The 19,231-nt window shown below is 42.2% G+C and overlaps 1 protein-coding gene across 1 annotated transcript; it reads left to right on the top strand.

Moving 5' to 3' along the window:
- The first annotated feature begins 1,299 nt into the window (after window positions 1-1,299).
- On the top strand, window positions 1,300-19,084 carry garem2 (GRB2 associated regulator of MAPK1 subtype 2). The gene is made up of 8 exons (XM_085133566.1): window positions 1,300-1,418; window positions 3,910-4,050; window positions 9,623-9,753; window positions 10,254-10,419; window positions 11,095-11,945; window positions 13,599-13,768; window positions 14,491-17,260; window positions 18,380-19,084. The coding sequence occupies exons 1-7, from the start codon at window positions 1,307-1,309 to the stop codon at window positions 15,089-15,091; spliced, it is 2,172 nt and encodes a 723-aa protein (XP_084989692.1). The 5' UTR covers window positions 1,300-1,306; the 3' UTR covers window positions 15,092-17,260; window positions 18,380-19,084.
- The last annotated feature ends 147 nt before the right edge of the window (window positions 19,085-19,231 follow it).

Genomic DNA, 19,231 nt, shown 5'->3' on the forward strand with positions numbered 1-19,231 from the left:
AGGTTTTCATTATTTAGTCAGGCCTGTACTGTTTTGGACAGTTGTATCCTTCTGCACTTTAGTGTTTCCTTTTGGGAGGAGGGGAAAAGCTGGGAATAAGTGAGCTATTTATAGCCAGTGAATCGCAGTTTGGGTTTGCATTTTAACTAACTGAATTGGGAATAAGTTGCAGCACTACCATATTTGGCAATGAGTGAGTGTTAAGAGTGGTCAGTCATTCTTGGAAACCAGGAATCTCAGTTTTTGATGTGCCGAGGTCACTTGATAAAGCTAATAACTACAATTGTATATCCAGCATTGGTTACATAATTCTTGTGAAGTCCACACTCATCTGTTCAGCTGCACAGTGGATTGTAGCATCATGACTGATGTGTTGACAAAAAATCAATAGGAAATAAATAGGTTTGTGTGTACAGTTATGTTCAGTGAACTGAATGAGTTGACTGGAGTCCTGCCTCGGGCCACAAATTAAGTGCTGTGTGAGGAAGTGTGGTGTCGTTTTGGCTGGTGATGAAATTAATACATACAGGTGGTTTTTTTTTTTTAAAGTTATGAACGTTATGATCATTTTGGAGGTTTGTGCTACAGTTAACATACAAGCAAACTCTAGGAGACTATTACAGCAATACTGAACCCCACAGCCTTTATGATGGCAGTACTTACTGCAGTGCTGCTGAATTAGACTATATTATTTTAAGACAGATGTGCCCAACGAGATGCCAAGGGAGTGTATATCATTACAGTAAATGACAGGCTGTGGATGAGGTCTAGGCCAAAGGCTTTTGGGTATTGAAAATGAATCTGCAGCTGACAAAAACCAGACCTAATGCTTGCCAAAGGTCCCTGCTTCTAACATCATGTACCACCTACACAGTTTAACATCAGCGGACAAAGTGATGTAATAAATAAAGTGGAAAACCACGAGCAAGTTACAAACCAGGACAGTCAGAGTGGACATCGGTGCATCATTTCACGTCCTTTCTGATCATTTTGAGTCCTACTACTAGTTTGACTGGGTTTCGGATTCACTTGTATATGTCTGAGGGTGGTGGTGGACAAACAGTGGCTGATAGAGGGGGAGAGTGAACGGGCTCGTGCTCCCTCCCTCCCCCTCTCTCTTCTCGAGCGCACCGACTGTGACTCCGCTCCCTCTCTCCTACATTCAAACATGGCGAAACTCTTTGCCATTATACCACCACCGTCACCCTCACCTTTCTCCAGTCCATCGCTGTCATCACCACCAACGCCATCACCATCTTCGCCACCATCATCACCGTTATCTCCGGTAGCGTGATGACCCGCGAGAATGGAGAAGTTGTCGGCGAGCCTGTCGGAGATCACTTGGAGCCCGTTGGCGCTGCCGCTGGACGCGGTGGTCAGCAAGTTCCGTCTGCCCACTCTGGTCCGCCTGGCCCACGGTAAGAGACAGAAACATGCTTCACTGGGTGATTTTTACCTCCGACACGACCATAAGAAACCTTTTACTTTTGCTTTTTACACTTTTTTGTTGTTGTTGAATTCTTTTGCCAACTGTTGTTAGTTAAGGCTGAGGCTCCTTATCGCTACAATTATCGTAACCGTGACACTAGTGAAGAAAAATGATGATGAGTAATGAAGAAAAGGGTGAAAATATAAATAAAGCGTGTTTGTGGGAAGCTTTAGAGTATAACGTTCGGTGGGGTTTAAAACAAGTGTCCAAATTTGATGGGAGAACGTGTGAAGTGCTTTAACGGCATCAAGGTCGGCAGAAAAATACCTTTTCCGGTTTTAACTTTCAAAATAAATGTTCACATTCGTCAGCGCGTTTAGTAGGAGGGAAAACTTAAAATGCAAAAAACTGTAAGCAGCTAACTTGAGCAAAACCAACAAATCTATGAGCAGAACGAATTGAATTACTCTTTAATTTAGGCAGATGTTTTGTATAGATGAGTGCAATAGAGCAGATTAAAATAAATGAATTTAAAAGAAAAACATTGGCTTTTAAATAAAAACAGGATAAATAAAAAATGCGTTTTACTGGTCTGATAATATTAAAATGCGATTACAGTAAACTTCTCTAAACTTAAGGCACTACAAATTACAGGATATATTACATGCTCAACATACGCTTTCATTTACATGTCCAGTATATTTTATCTTTGTTACGTAGTTCATGTCCCTGTCACAAAAATAAATAAATAAGTACATACATCAATGGTAATACGGGATTAAGAGTTAATAGGTTTTTATCGTTGACCCCAGTCGCCAGTGCCAGGTTCTTACTCTTACTTTGAAAGCAATCTGATGGTATTTCCGTTAATATTTTAGTTCAGACTGGCCACCTTGGTACACCCGCTGCACCCGTGCCGCACCAGTTCACTGACACGAGCAAGACGCGTTCTAACGTTAGTGTCAAGTTTTCTATTAATTTCTCATGTTTTTCGCTGCCAGCGTGATCCTTCACGTACACCTTCACCAGATTCGGTGTCTTTAATTTGGAAACGGGCGACGGGTGTCGTGGCCAAAGTTGTTCCAGTCTCAGCGAGGCCCGGAAAGCAACAAAGTATCTGTTGTGCTGTTGAAGTGCTGCTCAATTCTATTCATATGCAAATGCTGTAATCTGTCGGCGAATGTAGTGAATACTAACGAGAAGCAACTCTGGAGAAGAAAAAACCCCTCCAAGTTTCCCTGCTGCACAAAAGCGCGCACCCGAAGCCGTGTCACAGTCCCGGAAAAATTACGCACCTTACTCCCGGTAGCGCGCCTGAACATCGCATAGAGAGACCTCCCGTAGGTGTTTATTAACTGCACTGTAGTTACCCCACTCACGATGCCTCCTTTTTTGTATATCCAGCCAGCCCAGATGGTAGTTAGTTATTTACAGCAGGGCATGATGACAGCTCCTTTTCAGGGCAGCGTCAACAAACAACTACAGTGTTTATCCATATGGTGTGTATATGTGTGTGTGTCTTCTCCGGCAAGAGTGGGTAAAGATGTAATTGAGTGTGATGGGCTGCAATATGAACGCTGCAGACTGCAAATTAAATAGCCGCCCAACTGACTACATTGAGGCTACACAAGGAAAATTTTCAACCTGTCTGACCCCCTTAGAATATATCAGAGTGGTTAGTAGTGGAAGTGTTTGTGGGGTTTGTCTCAGAACCTAGAAAAAAATAAATGGGTATAACACTTCTCCTAAATTGAAAGGATGTGAATCTTTAAAAAAATCTTTCCAGAAAACTTCAAAAAGGCATTTATCACAGACCCTTTCAAAGCTCCCTCCCAACTAAAGAAATACCTAGGTGCAAAAACCAAAGTTTAAAACAAAACAGTGGCCCAAACATTGAGGTTTTGAACAGGGAGAAATGTTAAGATCACAGAGAATTACTACATCCTCAGGCAAGAGCGATATAAGACATACTAACATCACAGTTTAGTACGAAGCATTGCATTGGAATGAGCAAAACTTCCTGAAGAAAGCTAACATTGTTTCAGTAGATAATGTGCTTTATTTCTTCCAAGTATCCTTTTCTGTGTTTATAGTCAGCCATCTATCAACATGATTGTTTGACTCAAAGGCTTGGGAGTAACATTGTGTTGCGTGATTGAATTGTACTGCTGTGCTATCAGCAGAAATCAATGCCACTGTGCTACACAGCTCTTGTGAAAGCCGGATTGCCCTGTTTGTGTGTTTGTGTGTATGTGTATGGGGGCTGTGTAATTGTAGGTTGCCAGTTGCATAGCAGAGTCCTGATGAGTAGGTTAGTGGGGGGTGATCCATCACTGATTGTGGTAATTATGTGTGCTTTTTACGAGGGTGTTTTAATGTTTTCCACTGCTGAGTTGCTAAGTGTGACCTTAGAATTGAGAAACCTGAGACTTGCACACTATTTGCCTATTCCTTTCTGAGTGTGTGTTTGTTTGCTGCAGGTGAATGTGTGGAGGGTCTGTCAGAGGACGATGTGGTGCTCTTACACTCCTGCCGTCAGTGGACCACAGTGACGGCCCACAGCTTAGAGGAGGGTCACTATGTAATTGGTCCCAAAATTGACATCCCTCTGCAGTATCAGGGTGAGCATGCATCTGCACATACACTTTGCTTTTATACATCAGCGGGGAGAAAACCTTTGTCCTAAATATATAGATTTTCCCTAAAATGTTCATTTGCTGCAGGAGTAAAAAACAGGTCAAGAATTTCTACAGTAGGATTCTTTTTCTCTGAAAGCATCTACAAACAAAATAGCTGTGGATCAATAAGCTGAAAGTTCAATGTGTTATTTTCTTTATGTTGTTCCTTCAGATCTTATAATACCATTTAATTAAAGTGTTAAGATTTAATTAAGCTTAATATACAGCACTGTATATTAAGCTGTTCAATATACAGTACTGTGCAAAAGTCTTGAGTCTTGAGTCCTATTTTATCTTTCTTCTCATCTTTTAAAGTTGTCTTGAGCAGTAGTTCTTCAGGCTTTCTGAAGATTTTTTAAAGCTTTTCTTTGGAAATTGGCTGTTTTTCACTCATTGTCAGTCTCTTCCTTGTAGCTGGCTATTTCCTGAGAATTCTTTTGTTTGTTAAGCCACTTAACACTGACCTATGAGTCATTCAAACATCAAAAGGCACCTCAACTCCACGTGTTGTGTCTACACATAACAGACAACTTAGCAAAGAACCAAAGCAGCCTGTCACCAAAATGCATTATTTGTTACAGTTTCTTCAGTTATATCTATGCAAAATTCTACAGATAACACATTTTGAGAGATATAAAATAGCAATTTTGCACTAACAAGGTTATTATCAAAGTACTGCTAGCTGAAAATTTGGCATATCATATCATGGTGTGTACAGGCAAGAAAAACTATAGCAGATGAACCACACCTGAAAGTCATGTCCATGAGAAACAGGAAAAAAATCTAGCAAACACCTGACTTGGGACCTGAGATGTGCATCTGGACAGTCTACTGTTTGCCGAGGCCTCATCAGAAATGGTCTCGGTGGAAGGGTGGCAGTCAAGAAGCCATTCTTAGAAGGGAAACAGGGAAAAAAGAACTGGACTAAAAATCAGTGGCAACAGATCTTATGGAGTGATGAATCCAAACTTGTGGAGAGTGGAGGAGGTCAGGAGCAAGCAACAAAGATTGTCTAGAACCATCTGTAAAACATGATGTCTCTGTCCTGGTTTTGGGCTGCATTTCAGTCAGTGTTGTTCAGCATCTTGTCAAAATTGACGGAATTATGAATGCAGAAAAGCACAATCAGATTTTGAGCCACCATGCAATACCATCTGCAAAGCATCCGATTGGCAACAGCTTCATTTTTCAGCATGATAGTATTTACAAACACATTATTGCCAATCAAGTAAAAACATACCTGTATTTTTTTTTTAAAAAAAGACCGGTGTCTCAAGACTTTTGCACAATACTCACTATGACTGCATCCTGTGTTTGACACAACACAGTTTGTCAGCATACCCTAGGGATAAATTGTGCAGCTGTATTTCTACTTAAGAACAGCTTCAAGCACAGTGCTCAGTAGCTTTTTCCTACATCTATCAAGAAATAAAAAAGTTTCACATAATTGTCATAAACGAACTGAATTTATATTAATAACGACCCTCCCCAACTCCTCCCTCCAGGGTTGATTGGAAACTTCCCTTCTTTGTGTGTTATGTCAGTAAAAAAACCCACTCCTTATTAATGTGAGGTAATTCATAATTAATAATAGAATTGCTGATGCTCCAGTTCATTCAGGACAGTTCACACTCTTGTTCAAGAAAATGAAAACACCTTGAAACACACAAACCTTCCCCTGACCCTGTTAGTACCAGTAGAAATGTTAGTGGACATCCTACACTTTCCAATCTATTCCAGTAATTCTGTCAGTTTTCTGCTAAGTAACAAAAAAATAACACAATAATCTGGAGCCATTAATTTAACTTTTATTCTTCAATTCTATCAGAGTACCTCTAAACGAATTACAAACCAAAATAATCAGTTATTTAATTTATACTGGGTCTTGGTGTAGTCAAGCTATTCTTAGCTCCTCCCCATTTCAAAACAACTTTTATCTGATTGGTTGTCCCTCACAAACAGAATGTTTAAAAGAGAGATGTGCGGGGGTCATCTTTTGACATTCAGAGCCTTGTTCCTGAGGTGGCCATATTATGGACATCCACGCACTCTGATATTATACACATCCAAAAGTTGAAAAACTCTAAACAAGTTTACTTAAACCTGAGCTTTTGTCCCTCATTATGCAGTATAAAACTTTTCCTATCCTTAATATGATCATCTGCCATTGTAACAGACAGGAAGTGAATAAAAGAATAATAGAATCCCTTTACGGAGGAGGTGCATACTTTAAACTCTTAATGTACAGATGAGCACATCTTCTACTACCACCTTCATTCACACATTCACTCGTGTACCATGTGACCTTGTCTGACTCCAGTTGTCCATTGACTCGCGTCTTCCCGCTGAATGAGTCTAGCCGGCATGACCTCACCGGAGCTCATCCCCACCATCCCATTGTTCCAACTCTCAACCCAGTCACATTATTCTCAGTGTAACTGGATCTTAATGCCTTCTCTCCATTGCTTCCTCCACTGATGGAGTGCTGATGTCACCTCACGCTACCACCATCTCTCAGGCTCCTTTTCGGAAGAGAGAGAGAGAGAACATTTGGCTGGGAGGGGGGAGTATGTTGAGATCATTCAGCATTTCATATCTGAAACACGTGGCAGCTAGTATTTCCCAGAGATTAGAAACACAGAAAGTAATAAAATAGCAAATATATATACTACCAAGTAGAATAGTAAATAAAGAATGCCCAATAAAGGTAACAACGATTCACTAGTTTGTTCAGTTTCTTTTTTTAAAACTTATTTTATTGGTTTAGTGTTGAGATTGGATTGAAAGCTATAAATTATAATAAGCACAATAAAGGCAAGCTTTTGTTTTATTCTTATATTCATGAATGCTTATTAAAGATGGTGAAATATTTTAATTAATAAGGTCAGCTTATGTACAAGTCCTGTGAGCCAAAGAGCTCCTGCTTCAGACTCAGCTCAGGCTTTTTCTTTTCACTCTTGGCTCTGCATGATGTCACAGAGAGGGGATACCCTTCCTATAGTCATAACTAAGGAGGTGCAAGGCTCATTAAAGGATAAATGGGAATTACTTTGGACTGACTGTTTAAAGCTGCTCTAGTAAACTCCTAGATGTATTAATAAATAAATCTATGCAGAGTCGGAGTCGGAGATATGCAGATTTTTTCAACTTAATGGCATTGTTCATAAGCATTGGTTATTTTTTCCAATGTTTCCGTTTATATCTGTTTTCATGTAGAACTTTTGGGGTGTTATCGGTATAAACAGGAAAGATCTGTATAGCCTCTTGTAAGCTCAAAAAGTGGTTAATATTAATGCCTAATTTCAGGATCTGGGAAAGTGAGTTGTTCTTTTATGTTCTCACTCCCAGCGGGTAACGGCCCTCAATTAATTGCTTGAATAATCAGCAGACGGTCTTTTATATGACTTGACTTTTACACTGTAGTCTTAGGCAGAGCTCTGACAAAAATCAACACACAACAAACAGACTGTATCGTCTGCTTCTCCCAGCCAGCTGTGACCCTCTATTTTTCTGTTTTCCTCTTGCAAGAATTGCGCAAAGTAATGTTGCCCCTCTCTCTTCTTCACTACACTAAACACAGCAACAATGGACAAACTCAACCAAAGGTCCCATGCTTACATTCAGTGGGTTTAGAGCCCTTGTTGTGGCCAGTTAGCTCATCCGTGCAGTGCGAACATAAAAGTTCTGGCCACAGAGAAAAGCTGATTAAAACATGCTGTGTGCTTCCAAGATTTAATTAAAAAGGAGTATCTGTCCAGCTTTAAAGATAGAAGGCTGCAGCTCCATAATTCTTTTAGTGACCTTTTCTGGCTGTAATCCTTGACTTTACTTGTTTTGTTTGTTTGTTTGTTTGTTTGCAATAAATATAGTTGTTTCTTATTTGTGTCTAATCAGTTTGCAATCGTGAAAAAGTGTGTTCGTAATCAAAGAGTGTTTTTTTTTAAGTGATGAAATCAAATAGGAGACCCTGAAGCAAATCATCAGCCTGACATCCTCTTTACTTAATGATGCATTCCAACAGATCCGAAAAAGACACATTTACATGAACGCATCCTTTTAGCACTACTTTTGTGTCCCTTTAAATATGTTAGATGAGTTGCTTTGGAATCACAGGCCGTCGTCTGTGATGAGCTAATGTCTGTGTGATGACTTCATACAGGAAGTCTAAATAAGCGTAGGATGAGTGCAATATAGGTTTCCCCGTGGGGATGGACAACAGGATGCCTCCCTCCTTCTTCTCCTCCCTGCCTGTCTGCATCCTCGTCTACCCATCACTGAGAGGCTGGGATGACAGAGGACAGAAAAGCTGAATGATCACTTATCATGAATGGGATTAAGGGAAGCAACTGGGGCTGCAAGGTGGACAAGGTGCTTGTAAGGTGGACCCAGTGGCCAAAAGCCTTATGTGGAAGCCTTTACAAGTATCAGCCTGCTTTATCATATAGCAAGAGCAGCTTTTTAATATGACGTCACATCTGTGTTCTGTTGCCTATCAGCGACATTTGGAATCTCACTTTTGACTAAATATACATTTCCAGAATTGAGCAGGGCTTTGTTTAGGTTGGTGGTAAACCTTGTTTCATTTCCAACCCCTACTCTTTGGGGGGGTGGTGGGTTGTGTTGAAAAGTGGGATTTTGCTGGTATTGTTAGGTGGGTGGAAGCTCCTTATCCTAGGGGCTCATTTTGAATTGGAAAGTGGGGGGTGGAAGAAAAAGAGAATGAGAGAGCTTCTGGCGTAGATGATGGTGGAGTTTGGTATTCTACTCTGTCTACCAGACAAAAAAAAAAAAAACTTCTCTTGTTCATTCAAACTCTGACTCTGTGAAAAGAAGGAGGATCCTCGAAAGGATGTAGTCGTTCAATTGCAGTCTGATAAACTGGCCAACAGGAGCAAAGCATTTAAAATGTCCTTTGAACAATGTTGGTTTGGTTTGCGGGCTGTTAAATGAGTCTTTTCAATGTTGAAAAGAGGCAAAAAGGCAACAAAAATAATATTTACAGCTTCAACAGCACAAAACTTAAGTTCAGGAGGGTGAAAGATTTACAGACGAGGGGATGAGCAAGGGACAGAAAGAGTCAAAGAGAGAGAGGGATGAGTTTGTGTGTGTGCGTGACAGTGTATGTGTAAGTGTCTCCATGGTGATGTGTGTCTGCTCTGCGTGAGAATGGGGGTCCTTTATTCGTTACCATGGCAGCCCAGTCGGCTGTCGATTGGGAAAGAGCTGGTGCCAGGTCATAGGTCACCGAGGTGTCTTTATATTCCTCTGCTGCAGATGTATGTGTGCTTTTATAGTGAAACTATAGGCAGCCGAAAAGGAACTTTTCACCCGCTCTTTTCCCCCGCCTCTGGCTTTTTCCTAACTCGCTCTCCCCTTCCACTCTTCTCTTCCTACCTCTTTTCACTGTTTCTCTTCTCCCATCTCTCAACATAATCTTCTTCTGTCCTCTCTCTCACTTCCTTTGCCACTCTTCACCCCTTTCTTTCCTCCTGTATCACACCAATCTTCTCTATAGGCAAATTCAAGTTGCTGGATGAAGACCGGGACGTCAGGGATCCAGTCCAGTATTTCTCTAGTGTGGAGGAGGTTGCTGGTGCCTTTCCAGACCGAGTTTTTGTCATGGAGACGATCACTTTCAGTGTCAAAGTAAGGCACGCCTATAATGAATTTCCACTTCAGCTTTGCCCTATTTACCACCACAGCAAAAACCTGTTTGAAAGAAAGCGAACAGACACTGCAACCTCCTCAAACTCTGTGCACTCGAAGTGGATGCTTGAAGTGTGGCTGTCTGATCACAGTCATTTCATATCCAAATATGTTATAACAAATGAAAAAACAAAGGCAAGGATGTTTGTATTACTGAAACAAAAACTAGGTGTAAAACATGAAATGGTGGGTGAAATCTAGTTGCATTGAAGTTTTCCGTAATAGCCTCAAAAGAGGACTTTTCACTTTTGTTTAACCAAATTTAGATATAGACTTCTTTTCTCGAGGCCATGATTGACTGACAAGAATTTGGTCCAAAAAAAAAGGTCCAGTGGCTTTTAACTACAGGTAGTTAACTAACCACAACAGTACTTTTATAGTAATTAATCCCTGAGTCATGCAATATCTTATACACATATACATCCATGTCTGTGTTGCAGGTTGTTTCAGGGGAATTTAGTGAAGACAGTGAGCCCTACAGTTTCACTCTGCAGGCTGGAGATGAGCTGTCGCTCATGGGAAAAGCAGAGCTTCTCTGTGCCACTCCCTCAAAGGAAAAGACGGGACTGAGCGCGCTTCTTAGACGACTAGGAAAGACTCCCAGAAGTAAGTCAGGCTGAACTATTGAGCTGTAAAGTTATGAAGTCCCGTTTCAGTTGTAGCACATGCACACGAGAACGAGGAAAACAAAAGCACTGGCAGAACTGAAGGTTGCTGAAGTTCATTCCTTTTTTTTTTGGAAGAATACCAGTCAGCCGCAACATTTAAGCCTCCTGCCTAATAGGTGTCCTTCATGCCGCAAAAGACAGCTTTGACCTGTCGCAGCATGGACACAGGTTCCCTGGGGCTGTTTGTTGGCAGAAGATCTTATGGGTCCTGTGGATTGCAGGGTAGGGCCTCGATGAGTCCTACGGATTGGGAGTCCAGACCCGGCAGCGAACACATTGGACTCTTTGTGTGGTCCTAGAGCCATTCTCGAGCAGTTTTTACAGCGTGGCTGGGCACATTGTCCTGCTAGTGGAGGTCACTTGTGTTGAAGATATCCTGTTGCTATTGGTGGGTGGGAGGGGGTGGTATTTGGCGCATGTGAAAATAACTTTCAGAACCCAAAGTTTCCCAGCAGAACATTGCGCTGTAACAAGAAGATCAAAGGTATTCACTTCACATTGAAATCTGTGGATTTGTGAAACATAGAAATTTTTGAAAAAGTTAAAATTGCATTATTGTTCTGTTAGGACTGATCCACCCGTGAACTCCTAAATATCGTCTTTGTCTCTTCAGGTAAAACGCCCTGCCTGGTCTGCATGAACCATCGCACCAATCAAAGTGTCAGTTTGCCCTTTGGCTGCCGTGGACGCTTCTGCACACGCTCTCCACTGGAGCAAGGCATGCTGGGGGGGGAGCACACGGTGCGCAGCATCATCGAGAGAGTCCGCCTCCCCGTCAACGTGTCTGTGCCATCGAGGCCGCCACGAAACCCCTACGACCGTCACGCAGTACGAGAGGGCCACCGCTACAAGCTGCTCAACATAGTCAGCAAGACGGTGGTGCTCTGCATGGTTCTCCGCCATCAGGAAGTCTCCCCCTCCCACTTTTTGTTGCTGCGTTGCATGCCCCGGTTTAATGTGGCCGAGGCCTCCGTGCACAAAGCAGCACTGGAGAGCCTTCTTCTGCGACATGCGTTTGACCCAGATGCCTACTCTCGTGCTGTTAGAGAAACTCGGCCAGAATTGGAGTGTATGACTGAGGAGTGTGTGAGCCCACGGCGCTCTCGCGTGTGTGTGTCGAGCCAGGACTCATTGGCACCGGCACTGCAGCGTCTCTCAATGTGCGGGTATGTTGGTGGAGTCTCAGACAGCGTATCTCAGCGCTGCAGGGACTCCCTTGGAGAGCGGCTAGGGGAGGGGCCAGGTGAGGAGAGGGAGTATGTGACTCCTGAGTGGACTGAGGGTGAAATGAGGACCGCTGAGGAAATCCCTTATGAGGAACTCTGGACCAATCAAAATGCAGAGGGCTTAGGAAAGGAGCCAAACCTCATATCCTTCCATTCATCTTCCTCACTGGATGGTTCTCTTGGTACCGTGGTGACAAGAGTGTCTACCCCGCCACCCGTACCTCCAAAATCTGATGCTGTGAGTTGCAGTCCTTGCCTCCCATCCATCCTCTCGTTCTTCAGTCTGTCGTCCTTTCGTATCTGTCCACAGTAGCATCCGGCTGTTAAAAGTCAGGATGGCTGCCTTGAATTATTCATACACAACAGCTTTTAAACCCCACTGATACACTCAACGCAAATACAAGCACACACTGACTGTAATGCACACTGACTGGAAATCCTGCAATACACCACCCTTACTCTTATAGCACATACAGATATACATAGATAGATAGAGATACATAAGCGGGTCAGCCTCAACATAAAAACCACGTACACATTGTTGTGTAAGCCTATTTGTGCTGCCAAAATGGCTCTAACCTGTTTCTCCATAGACATGGGATCCCTTAAGGTGTCCGAGAACAAAGGTAGTGGATCCTCTGGGAATGTTCTAGCACATTCCACAGCTCAGATTGGGATCTGTCATGTATGGATAACCAGTCAGTGTCTTTGTATTTTTTCCATGTTCTCGAGGAGTTTTTGCAGTGTTTCGGGGAGGATTGTTCTTTTAGGAGAAACCACTATCATCAGTTCCACATTGCCATGGGAGCTGTTATTGACCTGGGTTGGTCGTACGTGTCTACTTATCTCCATCAATGTAAGGACCCAGGATTTCCAAGCAGAACTAGAGAGAATCAGTGCTGTCGTTCACTTCACTCATTAGTGGTTTTTAGGTTGTGGCTGATTATTTCTAATGAATTGAACCGAAAGCTAAAGCTATTAAGACTGCTGAAGCTTTTTAATGTGATTGCTATAAATCAGCACTACAACTCCTAGGAGGAATTTCTTAAACATATAGAGCATTTCAGTTTTTTAATATTATAAGGATTACTTGGATTATGGATTATTGTGTGAATTAACTTGCCGAGACCAGAAGAAAAGAAAATGGGAAAATAAGTCTGAAATTAACCAAAGGAAATTCATTTCCACAGACTTGATTGGCATGGTTGTTTTAGTTTGCTCTTTTTAATATCATATGCAGCAACTTCAATACCAGAGTGGTTATTCAGCAGCCAAGCCCTACTCTTTCCTAAGCTAGCATGTGTCATTGATTTTCTGTCTTTAAATAACATAGAAATTCAAAGTCGACCAGCACTTCCATGAATTAAAACATCTTTTTTCTTGTCTTTTTAAAGAGGAAATGGTGTCATATTGAAAACGATGTTGTTTTACCTACTGAGCTGTTTCACATTTCTAAGAGTCTTCCCAGGCAATGGTATCCATGTGTAACCGTGTATGTTGTTTGTAAAGCGCACATTTTCATGCTTTTGTTTTGTTTAATTAACTTTTTTTTCCTTTTAAAGTGAGGCCAGCGGAACAGAAAGGTTTGTGTGGGTGTTGACGTCTCCTCTGCAACTGGATTATACCCTGTCACACATAGCGTTCTCCTGATATTTAGCCTGCCAAGACACTGTGTGTGTGTGTCTAGATGCTGCTACTGTGTGTAAGGAGTTTGTTTGAGTTGTAAAGGTCACAAAGTTTGACATTTACTATGTGTTGCACACACACACGCTCGCACACACTTGCACAAAGCCTCCTGAGAAGTCTATTTTTAAGATTAACCTTTTTTTATTTGGCTTTTGTTGTGTTATTGTTATGCTTATGTTTCTGTGTGTGTGGTTTGTGCTTGCAGGTGAGAGAGGAGTGCCGCTATTTGATTGCCCCTCCAGTTCCCCCTCGTTGCTCCAAAGGAGGCTCCATCTCCAGTCCAGCTCCCAGCCCTCCTGTTCCACCTCGCTTCCCCAAAACGTCCACCTCCCCGAGACCAAACATCTCCTTTTACTCCTCTGGACTACAGGACAGGTACACTATAAAACACGTAATGCGTAAATCCTTATTTTGACATACTGGTATCATTTTTGAGAGGATTGAAAGCCTTTTTTGGTTTCAATGCTTGACATGATTGATTACACGAAAAGGGCGAGAATGAAGTTCCTCCAGCTCCAAACTACTGCAAGAGTCCAAATACTGTAGCTTCAAACAGAGCTACTGCAATGGCTGTTTCCAAATAAATTGCAATGAAAAATGCCCAAAAGATATGGATGTAGACACCCATTAGTTTGTGGACTTCTATTTTCAAGTCTCAAGTTTAGATTGTTTTCTCCTTAGTGCAACCAACCTGACAGCAATAATATTTGTCTGATAAGTCTTTTTTTTTGGCTGCATTTTTCAGCTCTGAAAGGTTACTGCTTACAGATTTCCCGTTCTTGCCCTTTAAAGAAGATTATAAGGTATATGGAAAGAAAGTATGGGAAGGTTATCTAATCTGAACTGACAGAAGCACAGAAAGCAATGCCATTTTACAATATGAAGCTCCATATTGATTGTTTGCTTGTTCTATAAATAGACGATATGAGGAATGATACATTTTTTATGAATTGACAGCAAGCTAAGGAGAATTTTTCAGCATGTAGCTGCTGGAACTTGAAATATGGTCATTTAAATACTTTTGTAAATATGATATGTAGCTAATATTTTCAAAATCTTTTACATGACACATTTCCATTTTCTCTGTCTTGTCCCAGTTGCTCCCCCTCTCCCGATGCCTCCCTCTACTGTTACCCGTGCTCTTGGGGTGACTGCTCTGCCCCTAATCCTACTAGTCCTGAGCCTGTCTCTGGCATCCCTACAGACAACACAGCCAATCCTCAGCCTGCACAAGCCACCTGGGCAGAGCCATGGGTGGATTCCTTCACTTCCTCTGGACTTCGACTCAGGCCGCCACCCCCACAGAGTCGATTTGCTCCCTTTGGGGCGTTGAACCCCTTCAACCGCCAGTCCCCTTGCCCCTCGCCTGAGCCTGCTCCCAATTCCACAACAGATTCTTCCAGAGGTGCAGAGGGTGGTGGGACATCAACAGGAGTCACTGAGGGGTTGTCCCCGCTCCCTGACCCTACCTGGCGACCTCCCGCTGACCTGTCTGCTCTGTCATTGGAGGAAGTCTCAGCTTGCCTGCGGTTTATTGGCCTATCAGAGGCAGCGGTGTCCGTGTTCCAAAGGGAGCGAATCGATGGCAGCCTGCTGGTGCAGCTGACTGAAGATATCTTGTCACATGACTTCCACCTGAGCCGACTCCATGTGACCAAGATCACACAATTCATACAGGGCTGGAGGCCCAAAATCTAATATACACACTGTCCTGAGAATGTGCCTGTTGGCTGCTGAGCCTCCCTGAATGTGCCTTCCACTGTGACCAACTGGCTGCTGAGCCCAATGAATGAAACTGAAGGAAACTACGCCACACTGTGGTCAAACTGTAGAATTGACACTTGACTGGCTCTAATGCTTAGGGTCAGACTGATATGTTTCCTGTCTGAATCACAGTCTGGCACTAGTTTACTAACAAATGGCTACAACAGAGAGCTCCAGGATAAAAGTGCCCTCGTTGGAACTTAAAGTCTGATTTAAACAATGTGTGGCGTTCACACCGTTCAATTTGATATGCAGAGGACATTTCTATCATTTGAATGAACAGAATTTCAGCACTTTTTAGACACTTTATTTAGTCATCAATAGGTGTTAAATTAATTTCAAGACAAGGTAATTTAAGGAATTGTAACATTTTGACCCTATACAGGTCATTTAAACATCTTTCTATATTCACTGAGTTTCAGTGGAATGTAATTGGCACAGATAAAGTGGGAGGTTGTTGTAAATTAAAACTACCTTCAAAAGAAGAATGAGGAGAATATGAAAAATATCAGACCTCTGAGCAGTCATTGACAAAATTACTGAGGTTTTGGTACTGATTTTTTTTGGTATAGGTCAGTCTATGCTTCGGGAGGGATGATATTTTTTATTAACAGTCCCTTTAAAGGTAACAATCGCTGTTATAGTAAAACTCAGAAATGGAGTTGTAAGTGTACCTCAGATTTCTCATCCACATAGATTGATCAAAGTCCTACAATATCAGGAATTGTCACCAATCAGTTTTCTTGAAAAGCTAATATTTCTGCCACTACCTTTGCTTCCTTTTTCACCCACTGTTTTAGATCCATCTGTGAGTGCTTTGTTTGTTATAATCTCTTGTAACATCTGCAGATGACCCCAAATAAAGACAGAAAAGCAACAGAGAGAGAGACAGGGGAGAATTCTTCATTGAACTTGCTCCACCTGGCCGAGCATGAGGTTATCAGCACAAACCTCATCTTCAGATAGCAGACATTAGACACTGATAATGAATGTAGTCAAATTTTGTAATAAGTTAACACAGCTACTCTTTGCTTTTCTACATACCATAAAAAAGCCCAAGTTATTAAGTCTTGGACGGAACAGCTGTGAAGTTTGTTCAATGAATTAAAAAGAAACTCACATAAAAATGTATAATAAATAAACAAAAAAAGAATTCTACCTAAAATCACTGAGTCAGAAAAATGAGAATAAGCACAACACTTCAGTTTCTCTTCTTAGAGCATTAAAAATGAGATGTTTTTACACCTTGGTATTCAGAAGTATTCATTCTTTGTAGCATAGATTCAACAAGGTGCTGGAAAAGTGGGCTTACATTGACATGATTTGTTGACTACACATCTGTGATGTGAATCTCCTTTTTCACCACATGCCAAAAATGCCATCTAAGTACAGCAAACTCATTGGTGTGTTCAAAAACCACAGTTTGAAATTTTTTATCCTGTTGGAATTAGCCATCAGCTTAATACACTGTGCCCATAAAGGCATAGACATGGTCAGCAATGTTGGTATTAAGGTTATCCCCTACACCATTACACCACCAGCAGGAGCCTGAGAAGTTGTTATGAGCCAGGATAGATTCATGCTTTCATGTTTATGCAAATTCTGACCCTGCCATCTGAATGTCACAGCGGAAATTGAGATTCAGGCAGAGTTTTTTCAGTCTTTGGTTATCCAACTTTGGTGAGCCCATATGAACTGTAGCCTGAGTTTCATTTTAGCTGACACCTACTGCTGTAGCCCATCTGCTTAAATGTTCGACTTGTTGTGCGTTCAGGGGTTTTCTTCTGTGTACTTTGGTTGTAATGAATTGTTACATGAGTTACTGTTGGTTTCCTGTCAGCTTGAAGCATTCTGGTTGTTCTCGGACCTCTGGGACCAAACAAGGCAACTGCTGCTTAGTAGATATGTTCCCTTTTTTAAAAAAATAAATAAATAAATACTACTCTGTAAATCCTAGAGATGGTTGTGTGGCAAAAATCCCAATAGATCAGCAGTTTCTGAAATACCCAAACCAGCCCATCTGGCACCAACAATCATGCCACATTTAGAGTCACTTTAATCACCTTCCTTCCATATTCTGATGCTCAATTTAAAGTTCAGGAGGTCACCTCTCTGGGAACTCCAAGGCCCTCCAAAGTGTGGAGGCCTATCTCCCCTCACCACACTCCCTGCCGGTGACTGATGCCCTCAGGGGTCGGTGCGTTGGTGGTTCTTGGTGTCCGGGGCTGGGCGCTCAGGTATGTACCAGCTCACTCCCGGTGACTACTTGGCGGGGCCTGGCGCCTGCTGCTCGGTCAGGCCTCTTCCGGGGCGCGGGGGGCCCTCGGGCCTCCGGCCTCTGTGCCTGCGGCTCGGTTCACTCTGGCACAGCTGGCTGCCGGCAGAGCCGGCGGGCACGCCGGTGCAGCCCCCTCTAGCTTCTGCCCGGTGGCTACTGGGTGACCCCTCATCTGGGGATCCTCAGCCCTTCCCATGAAGGTGGCACGGATGCCCCTCCGGTGGTCCTCCTTGGGCTCTTGCACTCTGGGGCCTCTGGATGTCTGGGGCCTGGATCTCCTCCATGCCTGCTTCATGCCCTGGGGGACGGGGCTATGGCTCTCTACATCCTCTAGCAGACCATTACATGGGGAAACCATCTGAATACAAGCGCGCCGATCCACACAGGTGTGCACATGGGTGTTCACTATTCGTAGACTTAAATCACACCTTTCTTGGCTGCTACTTCAAAGCACATTGTGCGCTGTCTGTCCTGCGTGCTGCACAACAACATTCAATATTTAGTATTTACTGCTGTTTTCACTTAGCTAGATTAATGCGATGGTGTTGTGTATAGTATGTTGCATTGTTTTGTTTTGTTTTTTGCTTGTTTTCTATTCTTTTTCTCTCAACAGGTGATCCCGGAGATATTTTTTCTTCCCCCCTTTCTCACTGTCCCTCTCCCCTTCTGTTTTTCTTTTCCTTCCTCTTTCTTTCTCCCTTTCCTATCCCTCACTCATGTCTGTCCCGTCTGTAACAACTGAAAATAAAATAAATAATAAAAACAAAGGTCGATCAAATGGACCAATACGGCAATGCCATGATGATCCATTTGGCAAAATAAATCCATTGGGTATCCTTGTTGGTCTTCAGACAACAATTCTGACGGCTAAAGAACCAAATGGGACAGGCGAAAAAAAATAAATAAATAAATAAATAAATAAATAAATAAATAAAGTTCAGGAGGTCATCTTTGCCATGTTTACATGCATAAATACACGAAGTTGCTGTCATGTGGTTGATTAGATATTTGTGTTACTGAGCCGTTGAACAAATCTGCTAATGTACAAATCTGCTGAGAGAGGGGCAGATGCCCCCCCCCCCTCCCCACGGCCCCAAACTAGATCTCTGCTCTTACCTGTGTGTTCTATTTGAGGGGTGTATCCTGATGACAGTATTGTAATATAACTGGCTACACTGAGGGCAATCACAAAGCAAGATCATCCAAATGATCCAAATGACTGACAATGCAATTTAAGTTGTTGTGAATCACTACCTGTAATTTTTTTTTATTATTATCCCCAGATTTGATGGGTTTCAGCCAGGGCAAAAGCTGAAGTCAAGTTTCACTCGGATCTACTACACTCATGTAATACTGAGCTACTCTGCAATCTTGTAACTACAAAGCCACTGAAGAAATAAAGGAGAGATCAAAAAATAAACCGAATGACACCTGATGTTTTAATGCAACCTTCACTTTTTATTTTGGTTGTTGGAAGTTTGAGTTAACACTGGTGCCAGATAGAATCCAGATAGCCACAACATCTGGGCTTCGTTTGGTCATGTTGCAGGCCAAAATGGGTTAGGGCTAATGTAGCATAGGTATATAAATGTATGTATATATAAAAAAAAAAAAAAACACCCCAAAAAGATGAAAAGAAAAAGGAAACAGTTTGTGTGGTCACACCCACTTGAGCCATAACACATGAAAGTATCACTTTCTGATTATATAAATAATGTAAGCAGAAATCTGTAAAGCTGGTAGATAGATATAATAGACCATTTGGTCTCCCAGAAATGTTGTTAGTAGTTATACAA

This window comes from Neolamprologus multifasciatus, chromosome 15 (genome assembly GCF_963576455.1).
Source record: "Neolamprologus multifasciatus chromosome 15, fNeoMul1.2, whole genome shotgun sequence".
Taxonomy (NCBI): domain Eukaryota; kingdom Metazoa; phylum Chordata; class Actinopteri; order Cichliformes; family Cichlidae; genus Neolamprologus; species Neolamprologus multifasciatus.

Bases quoted from the DNA above. Each gene is read 5' to 3' on its own strand.
- garem2 (XM_085133566.1), top strand. From the start codon at position 1,307: ATGGAGAAGTTGTCGGCGAGCCTGTCGGAGATCACTTGGAGCCCGTTG. The intron at 1,419-3,909 runs GTAAGAGACAGA...TGTTTGCTGCAG, and splicing joins TCTGGTCCGCCTGGCCCACG to GTGAATGTGTGGAGGGTCTG. The intron at 9,754-10,253 runs GTAAGGCACGCC...TCTGTGTTGCAG, and splicing joins CGATCACTTTCAGTGTCAAA to GTTGTTTCAGGGGAATTTAG.